Source organism: Pagrus major, chromosome 8 (genome assembly GCF_040436345.1).
Source record: "Pagrus major chromosome 8, Pma_NU_1.0".
Classification (NCBI taxonomy): Eukaryota; Metazoa; Chordata; class Actinopteri; order Spariformes; family Sparidae; genus Pagrus; species Pagrus major.
In genome coordinates, this window is record NC_133222.1 from 29,851,344 (window position 1) to 29,872,534 (window position 21,191).

The 21,191-nt window shown below is 41.3% G+C and overlaps 1 protein-coding gene across 6 annotated transcripts in view; it reads left to right on the forward strand.

Annotated features, from left to right (window-relative positions):
• The window catches only part of srgap1a (SLIT-ROBO Rho GTPase activating protein 1a), an 87,471-nt gene that overhangs the window by 17,634 nt on the left and 48,646 nt on the right, over nucleotides 1-21,191 (forward strand). For all 6 annotated transcript variants that reach the window (XM_073471383.1, XM_073471384.1, XM_073471386.1 and 3 more), the window contains exons 2-3: nucleotides 13,771-13,966; nucleotides 20,560-20,722. In XM_073471383.1, the coding sequence (XP_073327484.1) occupies nucleotides 13,771-13,966; nucleotides 20,560-20,722 (359 nt within the window). The remainder of the gene's footprint in view (nucleotides 1-13,770; nucleotides 13,967-20,559; nucleotides 20,723-21,191) is intronic.

Genomic DNA, 21,191 nt, shown 5'->3' on the forward strand with positions numbered 1-21,191 from the left:
CCCATTGGGCCTGCAGCACATATCTTTGCCTCTGGAATTACAGGCCTAGTCCTGAATAGTAGGGTTGTTCCTCCTCGGTCCCTCTAGCAGCCTTGCTGGCTTAACCCTATCAAAGGCCCAGAAACCACACATCCTGTGGGGTGTTGGTTTTTTGTGGCGTGGTGAAGGGAGGGGTGGTCAGTAACGGGAGGGAAAGCACACGGGCAGAGGATGGTGTTTTTCTTTGCTGTTTAGTGAATACAGGACAAATAGTGAAGGAATGGCTGATGTTTCCCATGTGGGTTTTTGCTCTGAATTCAGGGTATTTGTGCGCCCCTCTGATGTTGGCCTTAATGTACTCTACTGTGAAAGTTTGCGGTTGGACGTCGCTCTTTCCTTCTTTGGCACACATCTGGTGGCTGGCCGCCTGCTCTCCTGAAGGTGTCATCAATCACTGACCCAACCGCAGAAAGAAATAAGGAGGAATTAAACAACATATCAGTGGAGATAAATCTTTTCCCTCCCTACTGTAGGAAAATGACCACATAACACTTTCTGTCTAACTGATTTACTTTTCATTCACTGTACATTTGCTGTTGTGGACTTTTTGGAAGAAATATGCCCCATGTGTTAACATTTTGTTGTGAGGAACTGTTTTGCATTTAAAGTAGTAGATGCAAAGATGCAATATGGACTAATTCAGAGTAATGCTTTTTTATTGGTCAAACTCACAGCATGGAAGTGTTGGTCTCTCGGCCTGTTTGTCCACCACTTTGTTGCAGACATAACATATAATGAATGGATTGCCATGAAATTTGGCACTTATATCCATGGTGCCCAGAGGGTGAATCCCAATGACTTTGTTGATCCATAGACTTTTAGTCTAGTACCACAAGCAGATCGAAGATTTAACTTATCAGATGGAATATATCAACCTCTGTGGGTTGGATAAGCAAAACATTTTGTCCAAACATTCGTGGTTCAGTGTATCCTCATGACAATGGGATGTCTTTTTCTATAGTGGAACCAAAATGTTAATATTGGACATTTGTGAAATGTCTCGACAACTTTGAATTGATTGCCATGATGTTTGATACAAACACTCAGGTTTCCCGTTGGATGGATGGTAGTTCACTTTGGCAATCCTCACACTTTTCAACCAGCGCAATTGTCCAATACTTTGATAAAAAAAAAAAAGCAAAAAAGAAAACTAGAGTTCTCCCCATTAGCATCAGATACAGTTTGATTTTATTGGTAATTACCACATGTTGGCATGCTGATGCGCTAAACTAAAATGGTGAACGTTGTAGGGCTGCACCTGATAATTATTGTCATTATCGATTAAATTGCACATTTATTTTTCAATTAATTGTTCAGCCATTTGGCTTGATGTAAGAACAGGGAGGGCAGCAAATTATCACATGAGCCCATGAAAGAAACAATTTTAGCTTGACTCAAACAATCAACCAACTACTAAGGTAGATAGATGTTCATGTAATCAGGTAATTGTTTCTTGCTTGTAAAATTATACCTCTTAAAATTCAGAATGCTAGTCATTGTCAGCAACTTTGACTGGGGACATTAGCATTTAGCTCAAAGCACCACTGTGACTGGAGGCTTTTAGTCTTGTTATGAGATTTTATTTATTCAAATTTTAAGGGGAATACTTCAGAACTAGCCTGGAACATTTGGAAATACTGTTTTCATCCGGATGAATCCAGCCTTACATAGTAATATTGCAGGCTGAGGCTGCAGGACAAACCTTGATTAAAGCTCAAACCACTGGGAGCTTGTTCCTTACTTTATTACTGTCTTGTGTTGTTTGCGTTTTGTTTGTGTTTTACAGCCCAGGTTTGAACTTGTTCCTGCGTTAACATATTTTTGAAGTCCATAGCCTCTCTTCATCCACTGATCTTTTCTTGGAGTCACTAAAAGATGGATTAAGCTAATCACAGGCCAATCTCTTTGCTGGTATTTGTTTTCATTAAGTCAAAAGAATGAAACATTTGAACATGAGAAAGGAGAATGAAAAATAGCCTCCAGGTGTGTTTCCCCTTTCGCTGCTGCAGTAACATGTAGAATTCATTTCAGAGAGCTGTCCACTAAGATTACATTAAGGACTTTAACGTGTCTGAAGAGTCTGAAGGGACACATATAAGCAGTTGTTTATGGAGATGGAGTGTGTAATAATGGGGACTGGGAGGCTTTAACAGAGATCTCTGAGAATGGGACTAGTTTCTCTAACACCTGAGCCAGCAGGCTCTTGTACCCTGGATGTTAGAAATCAGTCAGCAATAATACTTAGGCTTCATAATGTCTTGCATGACATCCTTCATTATTTACCGCTTTTGTACTTTGCTGTCAGCAATGTTCTGTGACAGGCAGTTTTGCAAATTCATAGATAGTTGAATGCACATTTTCAATCCCACATATTCTAAATAAAGACATGGTTATGTCTGTATTTTGTGCAGTGTTTGGTGACAAATTAACAACAAATTAAGAACTTACACATTATCTGAGTCCATGATTTTGTTACAAGGTTAATTTATCTTCTTGGTTGTATGTTGGCTGGGCGGTCCTGCTTTGTCAGTGACACCTCAGCTGTAGCTATGTACAGTCATCTCCTCTTCCTCCCCCATATTTTCCTTTGGCCCATCGGTGCCACAGTGTCCCGACTGTGGGAACACGTTGTCAACCCAAGCTGGCAGCGGCTCCAGCTGGTTCCGGGCCATGGATCCCGGTGTCCCTGCCCAGCTCTGGTGTCTCCACGTGGCTGTGTGGGAAGACAGACAAAAGAAAAGACCTTTTTTAAAATAAAGGTTTACATACTGTGAAGGGAGGCAGATGTACAAACACCTCAGTGAATAGACAGCTGGACGGAGTGACATACAGATTGCAGAGGAGGGCAACTATGTAGATGGTCTGGATAGAGACAAACGGATGGATGGACAGCAGAAGCAGGTAGATGGCTTTAAAAGACATTTTCTCTGTATTTTCTGACATTTTTTAGATTTATAACTTAATCAAAAGCTATAATAAATAAATAAAACAATTATGAAACTCATCATTGGTTGCTGCACTTTACTTTTTTTTAGCAACTGCTTCATCTAATCTGAATTAATGGAGTTAAATGCACTGTATCAGACACCAACAAACAGACGCAATGATTCACAGACATCGGTTCGGACAGAAATGAGCAGTAGAATTAGAGCGCAGACCTCGGCAGCTCTGAGTGCCATCAGAGGTCATTGACAAACCTGACCTGAGACTGAACTGTCCAGTGTGCAGTGGAGAGAGACAGGTGGAGAGACGGGGTCAGGAGATGCACAGGAGAGTTGGGAACTGAAGCCAGGGAGCTTGTTGGTAACAGAGCTGTCACTTTGATTCACCTCCCCCACTAGATATTTCTGGTCTGCATACCTGCAATGTAATGTACTCATTCCCCACGCAGGTGCACACGTCCCCCCTCTACCTGTTGTGTGCGTGCGCGTGTTTAGAGTGTATGCAGGTGCGTGGGTGAGGAGCCACATTGTGTTATTCATTTATGTGCTCTCTCTCTCTCTGTCCCACCTCCTTGGGGCCCATGACGAGGTAAAATATCCACAGTCTCTTAGAAACAACCCCTCCTTCAAACACTTAGCACTGCAGGCCACATAACTGCTCGGCCATTCTTTAAGTTAATCTTTCAGAGTTTGTATTATTTGAGTCTCTGCAGGAATTCTTCATTATCAGTTTGTTTACTGCAAGGGGAAGTAAATAGTCCTATAGATGAAAGCTTATACGCCAGAGTTCCAGATGTTTCTCGTGCAACACCCCTTTTTAAAGGCATTTATCTCTTCAGCTGTCTGACCGCAGAATTTTCATAGTATTGTTACCCCAAACAAACATCCCAACTGTAAGAGCTCTGGGCCTGCCCAGCCAAGTCTTTTGCCTGAGGTTAGCTTTGTTGGGAATGAGAGGCTGACTGGCTGCCTTGACATATGAGCTTTAGCCCCTTTGTCTCTCCCATCACTAATATCCCCAAACAAAAGGACAAAGGCAGGCCAGATACAAGGTGAGGTGTCATGTTTCATTTGGTAAAAAACAGGAAAAATCTGTACATCTGAGGTAAAGACATTGTATGTCCAGTGTGATTTTCTTAACTCTAGTCTATGGACTGGCCTTTAAATTAAAACAAGCTGAGGCTGGGCTTTCAGTATACAGATTATCTGCATCTCTTTGACTTTCTTTCACACACAAGCATGCACATTGGTCCCTTTAGGGCAGAGCAGCTGGGTACTGTCTACAGATGAATGAGAAAAGTGGGTGAAGTCTGGCCAAGAGACTGAAAGAGATCAATGTATTTGTCTCAGATTCTCTTTTCTCTGATGTTGAGCCACACAGATGTAACCACTTCCTTAGCATTGCTTGTCCACATTCTTATCATCCTTAGCATAAAGCGCTAAAGTGAAGCAGCATCAATTATTTTGGTCCCTTGTTTTGTTTGGGATACTTTGCTGAAAATCCATCTTTTGAGCTTTAAATTCTCATGCCCAGCAAGCTTGAGGGTGTCTCTGAAAGGTTTGCAGCTTGCTTCTTTGCAGAGGCATGCAGCTGTGGACTGCTTTGATTCTCAACACTTACAAAAGGATTCCACTGGTGACCCAGAGTTACAGCAACACAAAGAAGAAGCAAATTGTCCATAGAAACTTTCCAAACAGCTTCGAGTGTATAAAGGCATTGCCACACCATTTTAATTGTGCAGGTAAAGTACATTTGTACACAATCTTTCATGTTAAATTCAACATTGCTGAACTTTTGGTTAACACATTTTTGGCACCAAAAACAAGCCATCTTGACAGTGCTGACCTATGAGGGAACAGAGAGCTGGAGGAAAATGGAGAAAGCTATCATTGCTATCAGATGTGTTGCACCATTCACTTTTAAAAGGTTACCTACTCTGTCAGGATATAAACTATTCCACAAAATATGAATGGTTGCAGAAAGTTACAAGACAGGAGTTGATGGTAAAATATGTGTACCATGTGTGAACTGTTTGAACTTACTGTCGTGTTAGCGTGCTAACTGCAAGCTCGTTCACTCAGAGATTGATTGAAAGACTTAGTGTAGAGTCCCGAGAACAAATTGCCAGACAGGATATGTTAGCGGTTAGCATACCAGCTAACTAAATTAGTTGAGCAACTTGCCCTGTGAGAAGTCTTTATGTCACCAAGCTTCCAGAGCCATATATTTTGGATAGATGTGTGAGTGAATTTAATGTGAGTGTGCCACTCTCTGGTGTGAACAAGTCCTTATCCGATCTCTTTGATCCATATGGTCATAATGTTCCCTAAAATCTTAGCATTGCTAACAAATCTCAAAATAGATTACTTCTGACTGAGCTTTGGACTGAGTTTTGAGAAGATACTTAACGTACTGACCAAAAGTAAAGTAGATTATTTAGCAGGAGTGACGTGAAAAGTTTCTTTATACCTTTTGAGATGCTTTGACACTTCTTTCTTGGCATGACTCTGGGTCACCATTGCAGTCCCTTATTACTCCTGTCAATCCAAATCGATGGCAGAAACTTACAAACTTTGTAGAGCCACCTTACAAGTCTACAGGTGAAGTATATCTTGTAGTGTAAACACACAAATATGCACGCACATATCAATGCACTAACACTCAGAAGCAAAAACCTACACACAAGCTCACATCCAGCCTGGACTCACGGCCAGTCCATCTGACAGACCAAACACACATCAGACTATTGTCCAGATCAAACAGAATGTCTAGATGTTAACCAGCAGCTGAACAAACAGCTCTGCCTCTAAAGTGTGCTTACTTCTCCCAGCATTCACTCTCTTATTTTGTTTGGATCAAAACGATGGTCCTCACAGGCCACCGTAATGTCAGCAGTGATTGATCTCCCTCCTGCTCGCTGCAGGCCTCTCGTCTGTGGGGGCGTCACCTTAGCAACTGTGGCTTTTTGGCTCATATGCCATTTGGCAGAGCTGAATCTAACTGGCAGAGATTATTTCATTTCACTTATTGAAATTACACATTTAAATATTACCTCGTTCAATAGAACTGACACAGATTTTAGTGTTTACTTTGCTCAGTCAGAATCGTCTAGTCCAACATCTGTTTTTTGACTGCTGGAGTGTATTGTGTTTGAACAGTAAGTGCAGTTAGCTGCCACGGCTGAGCTGTTTCTGAATCAGACTATAAAACCCAGAGCGCAGGAAGGAACCTGAGCTCTTTGGGTCTGCCGCCCACAATGCTCCCAGGCCCAAGAGAAAACACAAGAACTCCAATCACAGCCACTACTGCATTTCCTGTGTGTGTGTCGGAATTGTTGAGAGAAGTAGCGCATACGTGTGTCTATCCATGTCAGAGGAAATCCTAATTTACCTTTCGCAAATAGCATATAGTCCTCTTCTTCTCAGCAGTATGGATGTGGCAGCAGTGACCAGCAAACAAAGCTGCCAAGCATAGCTCTTGTAAGTCACTTCACATGAGTAGCACTATATTCCTACTGGATCATAAAACATCCCAAAGGACATTGCTTCAGCTCGCTGTGTTTCAAAGAAGCAGATGATTATGGTCCAGGCTCTTTTCCACTGATTTAACAGTCATTCTCTGGATCACAGTAGCCAACAGTACTTCCATTGGAACTCTCTCTGTGGTTTTGGAAGCTGCTAACATGTCAGTCAGATGTTGTAATGGGGCCCACATTGCCAGTTCTGTAATATTTTGAGATAAAACGCTTAAGTAAAGCTGGCAGTTAGCTGTGTGTAGTTTGGCTGTGCTTTATGTGATTAGAGAGATTCTGTTCAGCCTGGTTGGCAAGTCTGTATTACTATGGACACATCTAACTATTCCTCAGGTTGTTACTGTGTTGCTGACCAAAAATGGGATTTGATCAATGAGTATGACACATGTTGGTAAATAGAAGGAGCCTTTGATATCAGTACTTTAATCCCAGCAGTGATGTAATCTCAGATAAAAAAAAAACAATCGGTGACACATTGCAGCAGTAATGCCAAGATGTAAAGCAGAGGGGCTGGTTGGGTCAAACAATGTCTGACATACCAAACACATGATGAATTTCTTACTGGTCCCACCAACGTGATAAAGTCATTACTTAAGTCATCCTTCACAAGGACACCATGTAATGTCGGTGGCTTTAGTCACTATACAAAAGTGTTTTGTGTGTGACTTTGTTGGTCATGACTTATTGGCCAAAATGAGTCAAGATGTCAAATGTAGAAACTGCTCCCATCCGGGAGACTCTAAAGCAAATATGATACAGTAAAGTGGGTGTAGCCGAGCCAACACCAGTGCTGGTGAGGTGCCAGTTTACAAGGCCACCACTGGCTGAGGGTTTTGACTCAATGTTCATTTTCAGTTTACATAATTAAAAAAAGTATAATACAAAAATGTAACAGAAGAATGTGACAAAACAAGTATTGAAAATTAAACTGATGAAAGAACTTCTTGTGGATTTTTCTTGAACCTACCGGTACAATGCAAGAAAGGCCTCTAGTAAATTCCTGTTTTATTACACTTACATTACATTACAACAGTTGTGTCACTGCTCCTCTGATGATTGTGCTTGGTCTAATCATTAAGCATTTTTACAGCTTTTACAGTACATGCAATCTCGGAACCAATTGGCTTTTAGCCCCTTGCGGCAAAAGTGCTACTTGAACTACAACGGACTACAAACAGAAAACACAATGTTTCCAATACCAAAATATTGTCCCTTGCCTAAATATTCGGCATATTTATGCAGATACATGTTTACAGAGATTATAGTACATAGTTTATCTAAACACATAGTCTTGGTCTTTTGGGCAGAAACTTGTCAGTGCTCATTGTACCAGTCCCTTATGTGTCTTCCCATCTGGTCCAGGGCCTGGAATGCCACGTGGTGGTGATGAAACACCCCATGGCAGCCTAGTGGAACAGTGCTGGTAAAGAGTCAGTGTCCCTGCGGGCCTTTCAGTTCTCATCCATCTTCTTCTCGTTAATGGTGTGGAGAGAGAAGGCAGAGAGGCTTCAGGTAGAGAGAGATGATGAGAGGTGGATGGCCAAGAGGTTCAGTGCTCACGGTAGTGTGTTTTACATCCAACCAAAAGAGAATGAGCCTCATCAGTTTTCATCAGTGGGAATATCTTGAACACAGAGACTGCAAGAGTTGTGCTGGTAGCTTCATTGGCACAGGTGTGTCGCCACATGACCAGCTTAATATTTCCCACATTCCTATCTATGATCCTTCCCTTGTGATTCCTTTTTTAATATCTCATCTAAACATGGCCATGTTACATGGTTTGAATTGTTTATTCAAAGCCAAGATCTTCTGTTCAACTGGTGCACTTATGTATTAATAAAAAGAGGGCATTCTACTCAGGCAGGAATGCAAATGAGTGTAAAGTCTATTGTTTGAACTAACAAAATGAGCACAGACATAAAGAGGTAAACCAGATCAAACAACAGATCCCTGGTTACCACAAGACTCAACATAAAAACCAACTCACTGCATAGTGAGTCACGCTCAGTGGAAATTAACAACGTGGTAGGCATGCACATCTCTTACCCGTACAATTGCTTGAATAAAACTACTTTCTGTATAATTTTTGCCATATGGTATACATTTATCAAAGAAGCAAGAACATGAATGATAGCTCTGCTGTAATTAAATATGGCAGAAGAGCCTTGTTGGAACATCAAAATAGTCAGAAAATGTCAGAAGAAGATGAACTGTAGATGCTCTGTTTTTTGTGGCATGTGATCCCACTCCAGCTGTAATTGAAAGCTTGTGCTCCGTTTAAAAACTGATCGACCATTTCGTAATTACCTTTGATGGTATTTATCCCATCTTGTTTCCAGCCTCCAGAAGAAGCATGGACAACTCCCCTAGTCCCAAACCCTAGATCTGAAGCAGATGGTGGGGCTGGGCACCCTCCTGTACCGTCCCTCCCCAGGCCTTAGCTGCTATTTCAGGTGCTGCTGATGAACCACTCTGTATGTGGAAATGCAGCTCTGGGACTGATGTGGTACGCCATGCCCCAGATAGCTGTTGGTGGAGACTGTAATCAACTAGGAGGAACTGCAGAAACTCTCTGAGAGTTTGTAGTCTGAGGAATATGCTGCTGCACTCAGCAAAGTAACAGATGTATTTTAGACAGATTGATTCATAGCAAGGTTAATTGAGAGCATCAGGAGAGGGCATGTTGTTAGGTTCAAGGGAGAAAGAAAGAACTTATCTCTGTGGCCGTCTGACAGTGGGTGAGTTGTTTTTACCGAAGCCCAGTTTCTCTCTGGGGGTCAACAGTGTGGGTCAGTACCCATCCTGCTTACAAGGCAGTTTCTTTCACAATAGAACAGGCCTATCTGGCAAATCAGAAGCCATTCTGAACTGCAACTTTGGACATATTTGTCGCCATGAATGGGGTTATGGGAAGTATGTGATGTGGCCTCCAAAGGAACACTTGGAAAACATCCAGTACAGAAACAAAAGGGCTTTGGTCCAAACTGATCGCCACAAAGACCAAACAGCGCTCTCTCATTGTCCATATCATCATGTGCATTCTGGGCCACATTGACTGGATGTCCTTCAGTCAGCTGGAATTGTTGCTGACAACTTTATAGGCCCTGTTTTAATTCTGCAAGCCACCATCCACTCATGTAAACATGTACCTGTATATGCGTATAAAAGCCTGTAGAGCTTTGGCAGATTGTGCTTGCTCGATAGATTCGGAGAGAGAAACAGAGTGACAGTCAGTTATTATCTTTCTGCAACATTACACCCTTGTTTCTTTCCTGTATGCTGTTGTGTTATTTCTCAACACTGTGCACAGGTGCTCTCATCTCCCCTCAGCTCCCCAGTTTGAAAGGGATCACAGAGGGCTTTGATGCCCCCCCTTACACTTTACCCACACCCAAATCCCTCGGCACAGAGGCCTCCACACGTGTTTACCATACAGATGACCTCAGAACGAGAGGAATGCGCCATGTAATAGTAGAGCAAGACTTGCTTGACAGTAAGATGGATCTAACTTGAAAAAAAACAGTGGTTCCATGTGCCAGTCTGCTGGTCATGTTTAGTTTAGTAAGAAACCAGTCAGACAGCTAATGTTGCCTGCAGGAATGGATCCATATCAAGCATCGGTGTGATCAAAGGAGCTGTTTTTGTGGTCCTTAAACAACCAAGTGAAAAACGTTATCCTTTTCAAATATTTGCCAATAGGATGAGATAACTTCTCTTATGTAATAATCTAAGGTAATGTCAACACAAAGCCGGGTAGACAACACTTTTTTTGACTGTTTTATGATTGTTTTTATATTCATTTCGGTTCGTCAAAATCTTTCTTTGGTTGGCAAACAACAATTTTGTGTATTACATCCATCACCTGGTGAGAGCAGAGACTGATTTCCCTCAGTTATAGCTTAAATAATGCTCCTCCTGGCGAAAGTGCGGAGTGGTTGTTCGGAGATATTTGCATAGCTCCTCTTTGACTTGAATGTACAGTAACATTTTTGCGACACTTCTGTCTTATTTTCTTCACCATATCAAGCTCACCTCCCACAAGGAGGTGGATCAACCATTCAGCTGGCTCGATACAGATTTAATCTACAACAACCTGTTGGCATTCGGGAGGTGTCTGCATCAGCTCCTCCGCAAACCTCTGTGATGTACAGTTTCCCACAACACCTCTTTATGTATGTTCAAAGAAAAATTATGTATATTTTTGGAGAAGCAAAATTCCAGTGTTACTCTGTTTTTTCAATCAGATAATAAATGCTACCTGTTAATCAATATGGTCCTGAGTAGCTGTAATGTAACTATTGAAAGGAAAAAATGACAAGAGCTGTGTTGAGTTTGTATATAGACCAAAAAAAGAAAAATGGATCCATTCTCAAATATACCTGCCTTTCTGTGGTCATGAACCTATTTTGTCTCGTCTTCTTCTTCTTCTTCTTCTTCTTCTTGTAACAGCTGAATTTTCCTAAACTAGAAAGTGAGTTTTCGTAGCGCGTCCCAGTTTCACGAAGTGCCAAACCTGTAATTTCCTCTGACAGGCGCTTGCCTTTAAACATGAATTCCTCTATACTTCAACTTGGTACTACAGCTTCAGTGGCCAATGTTTGACTCGGAAAATGAATGATTTAATGAGTTTCCCTGTGCAGTCATGAATGTAATTGTGTTAAATGATCCAGTACGCTCCTTTTTGTCAGTGCCATGGTAGCTTTGTTTTAATCCCCACATCCTCTGGAGATGGAAGCAATTGCAAGGTTTACCCATTCATCAAAAAGGCCTGGTGGACTTTAATGCAGTCACATTTAAAACCAACTTCTTCCTTAGTGCTCATTGGTGGTCTCCAGGTTTTGTCAATGGCCTCATGCTCTTTACATTGAAGTTTTGAGTTCTTTATTGCAGTCAAACCTTCAAACCTCTCCTCTGCTATTGAAATCCCATCGTCCATGTTAATGATGTTTGTGGTTCACTTTGCTAGAGTAACTGCTGTGATAAGCATTCATTCAAATTTAGTGTAGCTGAAACGCCTCCCTTGTGCCGCGTCTGTCTCCATGTAAGTGGTTTATTTCCTTGTGAGTGCCCGAAGGAAGATATGCTACTTGGAAATGCAAAAAGAATAACCAACGGTTACGAATCGACTTGATGTAAATCGCTCATTTATCAAGATTGTGAGAAGATTCAATGCTGATGAATGGAGTGGAGCCTTTTAGTAATTTGATTATCGCATTCAGGACACATGCACATACACACCCACACATACAGAACGGTGCTGCTTTCACTCTTTGACTGGAAGCTTTCTAATTGAGTCAGCAGTTGATTGGCCATTAAGTAGCTTGACATACTGAGCTATTGATGGTGTACCTTAAAGGCTCTTAGGGATCTTTTGGCTTCTTTGTGACAATATTTGTTGCTGTCTAATCGTCTCATCAAAAACACTACAAGACTATGCAATACAAGACGGTTTTATGAGTAGAAGGTGTTCATATTGGCTAACTTATATTACCACACAACAACAGCAGCACATTCATATTCATATGTTCCAAAATATGTCTTCAGTGACACTTTGTATTTATACTTTTATCAAGAAAACAGCAATACAAATTTGATAATTGCTGACATTAACTAAGGAATAAAGAAAATACAGCATATCTCATAGTGGGAAGATCATGGTTTCTGATCAACAAGTGATCCAGACAGCACGGATCAGACTGACATAGATTTATAATTCATTAGATCTGCAGTATAAAGTATCTCTGTGTCTCAGGGTGCACAGTCTACTTTTTCTGTTATATAAATGTATTTACTTCAACCCAGACTTGAGTCATATATTAATAAACACTATTGAATTTTTATTTGTGTATTTTCATGTAGTATCCCAATCATCTTGCCTCTTCAAGTTTTTGTGATATGATTTATTAAAGGAAAATGGTGTATCATGTGATTCTGCAGACACAATTCTGTCAAAACAAAGAGTGGCTTCTTTAACAATGGATCAATCATTACCGCATTAACTGTAAGCAGGGACACCGTGATGCACATCGAACTTTGCACTAAAACAATTATCTGTGCCCTGTTCAGCTGATCTTATGACTGTTATTTTCCATATTTTGTTGTTCTGCCAAGAAACGGCCACTGAGACCTTGCATGCTGTTACCTTTTATACTGACGCCCAGTCCAGTGAGCTGTACAAATAATTTGTGAAGGCATGTCGCAGCCTTTTTTAGTCTTTTATTATGAGGGATCACTCTGTGCCCCTCTCCATTGGTGTCCACACGGCTCTAAATCACCTCATTAATCTGTTTCCTCTGCTGAAGATGTCTGGCCCAGGCTGCCTTCCATTAGGAGAAATCCATTATACATGGCCCTGGCCAGAGAGGACAAACAGAGGAAACAATTTGTGTGTGTGTGTGTGTGTGTGTGTGTGTGTGTGTGTGTGTGTGTGTGTGTGTTAGATCCCAGTTGTCCTGTTGAGGATGTAAAATTTAAATGAGGGCTGCACTGGCAGGCATGAATCCTCAGAAGGCACCTCAGAGGGTAATTTACCTGCACATACAACTTGTTTAAGCGAGGCCTGCTGTCGCCCCTCTGCTTTCTTAAGTGCCCTGGGTTTTCAGTCACAGGCACTGATGAGGGTGTGTGTGTGTGTGTGTGTGTGTGTGGCCTGTTCTGTAACTCTGGGTGTGTTGGGGATCAGGTTCCATTCATCCTGGAGTTATTTTCAGCCTTAATGAAACACCTGAGACCAGTTTTGCCAACCTCACATCTCTACAAGATGTCCCTTAACTAAAGGATAATAAGCTGCATTGGGCTGTTCTGTAGTAGTCGATGTGTAGATGTGTACATGTGCTGCACTATAAATACTCACCCGACTGTTCTTTGTCTTATAAATCTGATAGATTTTAGATGTTGGCATGCTGATTTTTAACTCTTGAGTTTTGCACCTTATTAGCTTTTTTTTTCAAGAGCTGTGGTCATATTGAAAAGTTTTAAGAGGTAAACATTTGCGACTTTGGCCGAACTAAAACATGGAACCCTCATCTTTTGTCCGGTTGTCTGGCTATGTGTCATGGTGTCTATACTACAGTAACTATGCTCGGTTAAAGATGGGGTTCTTGTGAAACAAATGCCATAAAGTTGGACACAGTGTTTGCATTGTAAACCCAGAGTTTGTGTAGCTCTGATATTCTACATTTCTAGAATTTATAAACCTCAGTCTTCAGGTTCCTGCTCCATCCTAATCTATTTGTTCTCTTCTCGGGTCTTCTCAGAGATTCGGGCACAGCTGGTAGAGCAGCAGAAATGTCTGGACCAGCAGACAGATATGAGGGTCCAGCTGCTGCAGGACCTCCAGGACTTCTTCAGGAAGAAGGCAGAAATTGAGATGGAGTACTCCAGAAACCTGGAGAAACTGGCTGAACGCTTCATGGCAAAGACACGCAGCACCAAGGACCACCAGCAGTACAAGTAAAAAGACCCAGTCCTACTGATTATCTGTGTTCAATTTGTCTTCTGGGTTCATTTATGGGCCTGAGAATACTCAAAATGAGTCATTCATAGTTTGCTGGTCTAATTTATGATAAGAAGTTACTTTATTGTGAAAGCCAGTCATACTGCATTTCAATGCAATGTTGGAAGGATATATATTATTCTAATGGGATTACTGTGAAGATGAGCTATATCAATCTTTATTTCAGAGTCAAAGGAAACAGAAAAGCATCACAGTGGTGACGATTCTCTAACTTTTTTACTTTAACTCTGATTTTTGTATTTTTGTATCTTTTGTCTATCTTTTGTGAAATATTTAAAAAACAAGACTAAGAATTTAACCAAGCACTTGACGCCAACTTTCGATAATTTTTACTATTCAAATATTTCATATATGTCAAGTTAATACTGAAAGAGTAATTAGTCTCAATACCTGGCCCTACTTGTACATGCTCTCTGACAACAGAACAGTGTGACTGTAACTCTTATGAAAAAGCTTAGAGAAGTAAAAAAGAAGAAACTAAACCTTGAATTTCATCCAGTCTTTGTCTCATAGAGAGTAAACCTGGCTGTGGAGGTACATGTGGAAAAAAGGATCTGATGAAATGAGAGTCTTTATAAAATGGTTTAGAAGAAGTTTATGTCTGTCACCTTTTCATTTCTCCTTCTGTCTCCATCATCACAGTTTGACTTAGAGACTTTTTGACACAGTTAAGCATGCTGTAGACTTTGGCCTTATTACACTGTAGGAGTCTCCTCATGGAAAAAGCAGACATTAGCATATTGTTTGAACTTGTGGTGGGAACGAAAATAAAACGTATGTTTGTCCTCGCCGTCCGCAAATAGCCCCCGCTCTCTGTCTGCAGCTCCGATGGCTCTAGCAGCTGTGTGTGCCCATGTGTGTGACTGGCGGAGGGAGTCTGGTATGGCGCTCTGTGGTTTTCATCGCGTGATGTACAGTCTGGTCACTTCATTCACAGGTTAAACATTTGGCAAGTTCCAAGGAGCATATTGCTTAAGTAAATACAAGACGTCTGAATAACATTAAAAACTTTCCTGTGGGTTTTAAATCATGTGGCCTATATTTTTGTATTCACATAAACAACACACGTACAGTAAGGCTTCTGTGTTCTCCATATTCTTTAGGTTGTTTTCATTGGTCAGGCTTGTCTGTGGTGTTTTTATTCTGTATGTAGCCTTAAGCCACCATTCATATGACAGGTTAGCTTGGCAGAGCTGCAATGCTTAAGTTGCTTTAAAAATGAGCAGCTAAATCTGATGGTAATTAGTCCAGACAAGCAGCATTCAACAGGGGGCCACTGCTGTGGCTGTTAGCGTAGCTGCATTTTTTAATCAGGTGTACATAACTGATGTTGAGACAAGTTGACAATTTGTCATTCTAACAGTCAACAGTGTGTTAATGTACACTATGTCTGACATGTTTAGGTTGTTTGGAAGACAGTTTCCCCACTTATTTAGAGTACCCAGCTCCACTGTATGCAGCCACATGCATCCTCTCGATACACGTGGAGAATGTATCTGCTGCCACTAAGAATCTATACCAACAGGGGAAAACACAGGTGAAGGTTGATGCTATTAGACCCCACCTTAATTTTTCTATATTTTTACAGTCTATTAATTTGTTTGGGTAATTTATTATAGAAAAACATTTTTAGATTCCCTGATTCCAGCTTCTTAAATGTGAATATTTTGTAGTTTCTTCACCTTTGACAGTAATCTAAGTACCTTTGGGTTGTGGACAAATCAAGACATTTGAGGACGTCTTCTTTGGCTTTGGGACACACTGATCAAATTTTCGACAATGAACATGATTATAGGCCGACCGATAGGCCGACCGATAGGCTGACCAATTGGCTGGGCTCTTATCTGCTTAATTTTTTTCACTCCTACTACTAAATTGAGTATCGGTTGGGCTCTAAAAATAGTATTTAGTTGCAGCATTAGATGCTGTATCTTGCCACCTGCTCTGTACAGGCCGTGTTGCTATTAATGCAACACAGACATGATCCCCCACTGGCTTCCCAATAAGCTGCAAACATAGCCATTTATTATGTTTGTTGGTATTCATGACCAAGCTGCTGCTATCCCTACTAGGCATCAGATCTAGGTGTCTGTCTTTCAGCACAAATGTGTTATATCCTATTCAGGTCTAAATCTGCTTCTCTCAGGTTTCTCTGAGTGAGGAAAAAGTTTTGGCACAGTAGGAGTTCAGTCCTGAATTCTCTGTGGGAGTGAAATAAAGTTAGTGTTCAACAGGAAGCACAGACTTTGTGTCACCTGTGGAAGTATTGCACCAGCTCCTTGCTGGAGAGGAATCCATCTCGCTTCAGGGAATGTGCCCTGTGTCGAGCTGTACTTCTGTGTCTCAGTCTGACAAAACTGGTGGCAAGACAGCAGTGGAAGACTGATGATGTCAACTCTAAAGTAAAGATGGATGTTTTTAAAGACATATGACTTTAAGATTTGGGGGACTGGAACTATGGCACTTTTAAAAACATTCATCATGAAACACAACCAAGACTTATCTGCACCACTTTAAAGAGAAAAAATTAAGAGCAGATTAACACAGATTCCTATTTAGAGTGATGGTCTACTGGCCAGATTGTGTAACACAACATTGACTACAATTATACTTTAATCAAACATTGTTTTCTTGGTCCAGAATTACATATGAAGAGAACTTATGCAAGTTTAGTTCTTCCTCTTCATTACCATGAGAAAACTCTAAATGCAACAGACAGTAATGGAAAAAGCAGCAGAGAGTTCTAGTTAAGCTTGATAATAGGTGTAATAAAATCAAGTTAGCTAACTCTACAGAATGCATGCTGTTCGACACGATGTTGGTCAAAAGTGCAACACGTCTCTGTGAGCTGTTTATAATGGCTTCTTGAAAACATTTGGTGCTTTTAGCTTCCAGGATGTCAGCAGCAGAAAAGACGGCAGCCGCTAGTGATTGTATGAGATGCATCTGTGGGTTAAGACATTAAATGGCCATTAATGACTATGAGGAAAAAGTTCCACTAGAGTCTTCCTTTTTCCTTTTTTCCTTCCTGTGAGAAAACAAAACAACAGACCCACATCCCGGTGTCCTGCCCACAGCAACACTCTGTGGAAGAGCCATTGAGTCCTGCCTGCCCAGTCCATTTGTGCCTCTGTGCCTGTTTGCAGAACACACACACACACACACACACACACACACACACACACACACACACACACACATACAAATGAACAAATAAGAGCTAACATTCTCCTCTATCGCCCCCGTTCCTTCTTAAACACACACTCGCACAAACACACATGCACAAACCAGATACAGTATTATGCAAAGTTTGTTCAGGGAGGGACACGGAGATGGTTACCAGAGGAATCATTGAATTATTTATAATACCAATGCCACAGCTAGGATCATTTTAAATAGGGTGCTTTATCCAGAACTAAGTTTCTGGTTAAGGGACTTCCTCGCTTTGTCTGTGAGGATAAAAAGAAGGTGTACAACATGCTGCCACTGCATACTGTATATGCTGCAAGGCATTACTATCTGTAGAGCATTCAGCTGTGGCAAAGAGGAGAAACCTGTTGACAACATTCTCATTTGACTCTATTAGTGTTTGCACTCATTCACCAAACAAGATGAAACTGGAATAGTTCATTAGTTTTTGCACCGTGTTGCTTTTAAATTTCAAACTTTAACTTTACATAATAGGCTTGCTCCAAATTATTGGACTTTCAGTGATCACTTTCTTTTGCAGCTACACGCTTACATAACAGGTCAATGCCAGTCACTATGCTGCAGCTATGAAGGCGGCAGTTCTTTAATGAAAGATTTTATCAGTACAGCACTGGAGGACCTATTGCCTCTGATGCTGATAAAGGCTCCTGTTTCAATGCCCTGCATACTCAAGTGGTAATTATCCATCATTGTCAGCATCCTGCTACTGTATGAGAGTGCAAGCATGTTGACGTTGACTCCTGGATTTTAACTGCAGGAATGGTTAGAGCACACAGATATTGATATGAAAGTAAGTTGATAGGCTGTAAGTTGCTAATTCACTTAGGTCCCTTCCTGCCTCTCCTGGACATTAGTTTCCCCTTTCATACCTGTGTGTCAGACCCTCAGGGGGCCGTCTATCTGTCTGTGAGTTTGTCTGACCCAGTTCCTGCCCCGGCTGAGGGGGAAATGATGACATTGAGAGTTTTCCTGCCATTATGTAGGGTAAGCAACTCCCAGAGGTTATTTTGTCATCACGGCCGATGTCAGTAGCCCCCTTGTTTTCTCGTTCAGGCCTTCCAGTTGGATTTAGTAGGTCAGCCCATTAACAAACACACAAGGTACTTTAAGAACTAATAATGTGTTTGTGGGAACCCTTTGTTACCTCAGTGACTTCTGTAACTTTAACAAATCTGGCATGTGACACAGCTTCTTTATTCTATTCTTAGACTGGCTTCTTATGAATTCTGGGTCATTCCTGTGTTTGAAGTAGCCATTCATTTGAAAAAAATAACTAAATGTGAAAGAAGAGTGCTTTTGTTGACTATTGTGTAGCATACTGAGGACCTGTGCATGTACTGATGCTGAATTAGGCCAAACTTTTCACAGTGAGGACTCCTGCTGTGCTTTGAGCAATAAGGTGGGATGAAGCAAAGAGCAAAATTCTCTGGCTAATCCTGCCAATAGGCTTAAGTTGTTTTGCATCTCCAATCAAATTAACTTAATTTTGGCACCACCTGGACAGAATGGTCAGAGATAGGCAGAGGGGCATCGGGCAAAAGCAAATGATTGCTTTAGAAATCTAAAGTTGAAGATTATTTTATGCAACTCTGCAGAGACTCACAAAGTACCATGTCCAGCTTCATGTCAGTGGACACCTGGACATTATGCATCAGCACATGCAAAAGTCAGCATGAATTAATAAACACATACAAGCGTGCCGCCTTCACGTATCTAGATTCTGTGCTGTAGAATGGAAGTACCGCACTCTGCTGATACATAATGCAGAAAGGATTTATGGTAATTGCTCTATGACAGCATGTCCCTGTGTGATGCTGTCCTGCTGCCTCAGTTATTTTCTCTTTTTCTAGCTTTCTACCCCTTTTGCACGTGTCCTGTAGCCTGGGTATGTGGCACCAGCACATCACTCAGTTTTAAGCTAAAATCATTTTTTTCATTCTCAGATTTCTCTGCGTCTTTGAAAAACACTCTCAGATGTTATTTATGTTGGCATGTTTGGCTCTGCCTTTATCAAATGTAGTTTGCTTCCTGTTTTTGCAGATTCTCAGGGAACATATCAGCTGGTTGGAATGTGTGTATCAGTTATTCATTTGGGGAAATGCTTCGTTTTTTGCTCCTACAGCAGATGTTGTGCCGGGCTCAAGGCTAGTTCAGGGCAGGGTCACTTGCCGAGTGCCGAGTTTCACCTGTTGTGTTGACAAGTGTTGCCTGTCTATGCAAACTCGAGTTGTGAGAGGAGAGCAGAGGCGAGTCTCCATATGGTTCCTGCAAGACTTGACCCCAGACCCAACCATAAAACCTCTCCCCAAACACACACGCTCATATTCTATGCTGTTCTTAGCAGGCAGGAGGAATGTTATAGATTAACCCAGAGGAAGTCAGCATGTAGGCCTATGCTTATGCAGGGCCTCAGCTTGCTCTGGCCTGGACAATGTTCTACAGTTAGCTTGGAAGCAGCCAGCACACAGCACAGGAAACAGCTCTCAGGCTTCACTATGTTACTCTTGAGCTCTTTTGGCCTCAGATCTCTATCATCCCTCATTGCTGCGATCGCTCTTCCCTTGCTTGTCTGTCTTCTGCTCTCACAATTCATACATATTTATACATTTCAACTTTACTTAAAATACATCCATAGCTTCTCCAGTTCCAATTCATTCCACTCAGTGTATTTAAAGCCTGTGATACACTCTTCCCTGGTTGTAGGAAGTCGTTTTGGCTTATAGCATTGCAAGAGCTCTGCCCCAGAAATGTCACTAATACAAAGTATTTCTAACCTAACTGCGGTGGCCATGTAATATACAGAGAGCTTTTTAGGTCCAGAACCAGCAGTATATGGGACATTTAACACCAAGGGAGGCCTATGACGCATCTCTCTTCTGCTTCTATAATTGGCTCTGGTGCACTTGAGGTGTTTGTAGTCATCCTGCTAGTGAAGGAACTGCCACAATCTCCTTATGAAACTGACAGATATTGTCTAAAAAAATTGACTGAGACATTAACGTGGATACAAACACGCAGGGAAATGTTTGAATGCACTGACGCAAACCATAAACACATGGAGGTAATACTGCAAAACTGTGGACTGGGTTTAAAGTCTGTGATCATGTTTGTTCTTGTTTATAAATGTGGACAGTGCATCAAAGAAAATCATGAGTCATTATAAAAACCTTCGCCTTCCCTTTTCTGTCATACACACTGAGTCTTCTTCTTTCTTCTTTTCATTAGTAACATGAAAATAAATGAGGAATCAGAATAATAATTTTCCACACAGATCTTTGACAACTGATCTGACACCTTCCTCTTTCCCTGGTTTATGTAGGAAAGACCAGAACCTGCTGTCCCCAGTCAACTGTTGGTACCTGCTGCTGAACCAGGTGAGGAGGGAGAGCAAGGACCACGCCACACTGAGCGATATCTACCTCAACAACGTCATCATGAGGTTCATGCAGATCAGTGAAGACTCTACGCGACTACTCAAGAAGGTGAGAGTGGAAATTACATGCAGGCTGTGATCACAGTAAAGCTAAATATGATTGTCAGGGTGCCTCTGAAAACGGGGTTTATACACACTTTACCCACATTTTGTTCATAAGATAGAACAACTGTATTCTGCAATGGAAGTGTTTCAATTGCGATTCTTTCGTATGGCCGCCAAAACCACATTGGAGATTATGTAATGTAACAGTTGGTGTGATGCAATGTTTGAGGTCGTTAAGTCATTTCCCATTAAGGTTGAAAATAAAGATGATTAGTGGTCAGAGATGATGCAACACTTTTGTTGGGCAATATATTGTACCAAAAATAACTGCAATACACAATATGATTGTCATTACAAGACTATTTTATTGCACTGATAAAATGGTGCATGATAATGCAGGGTACACCCTTTAAGAGAGCAACTGAACTTTTGCAACTAAAATAATGAATAAAATGTTAAGGCAAATAATAGTT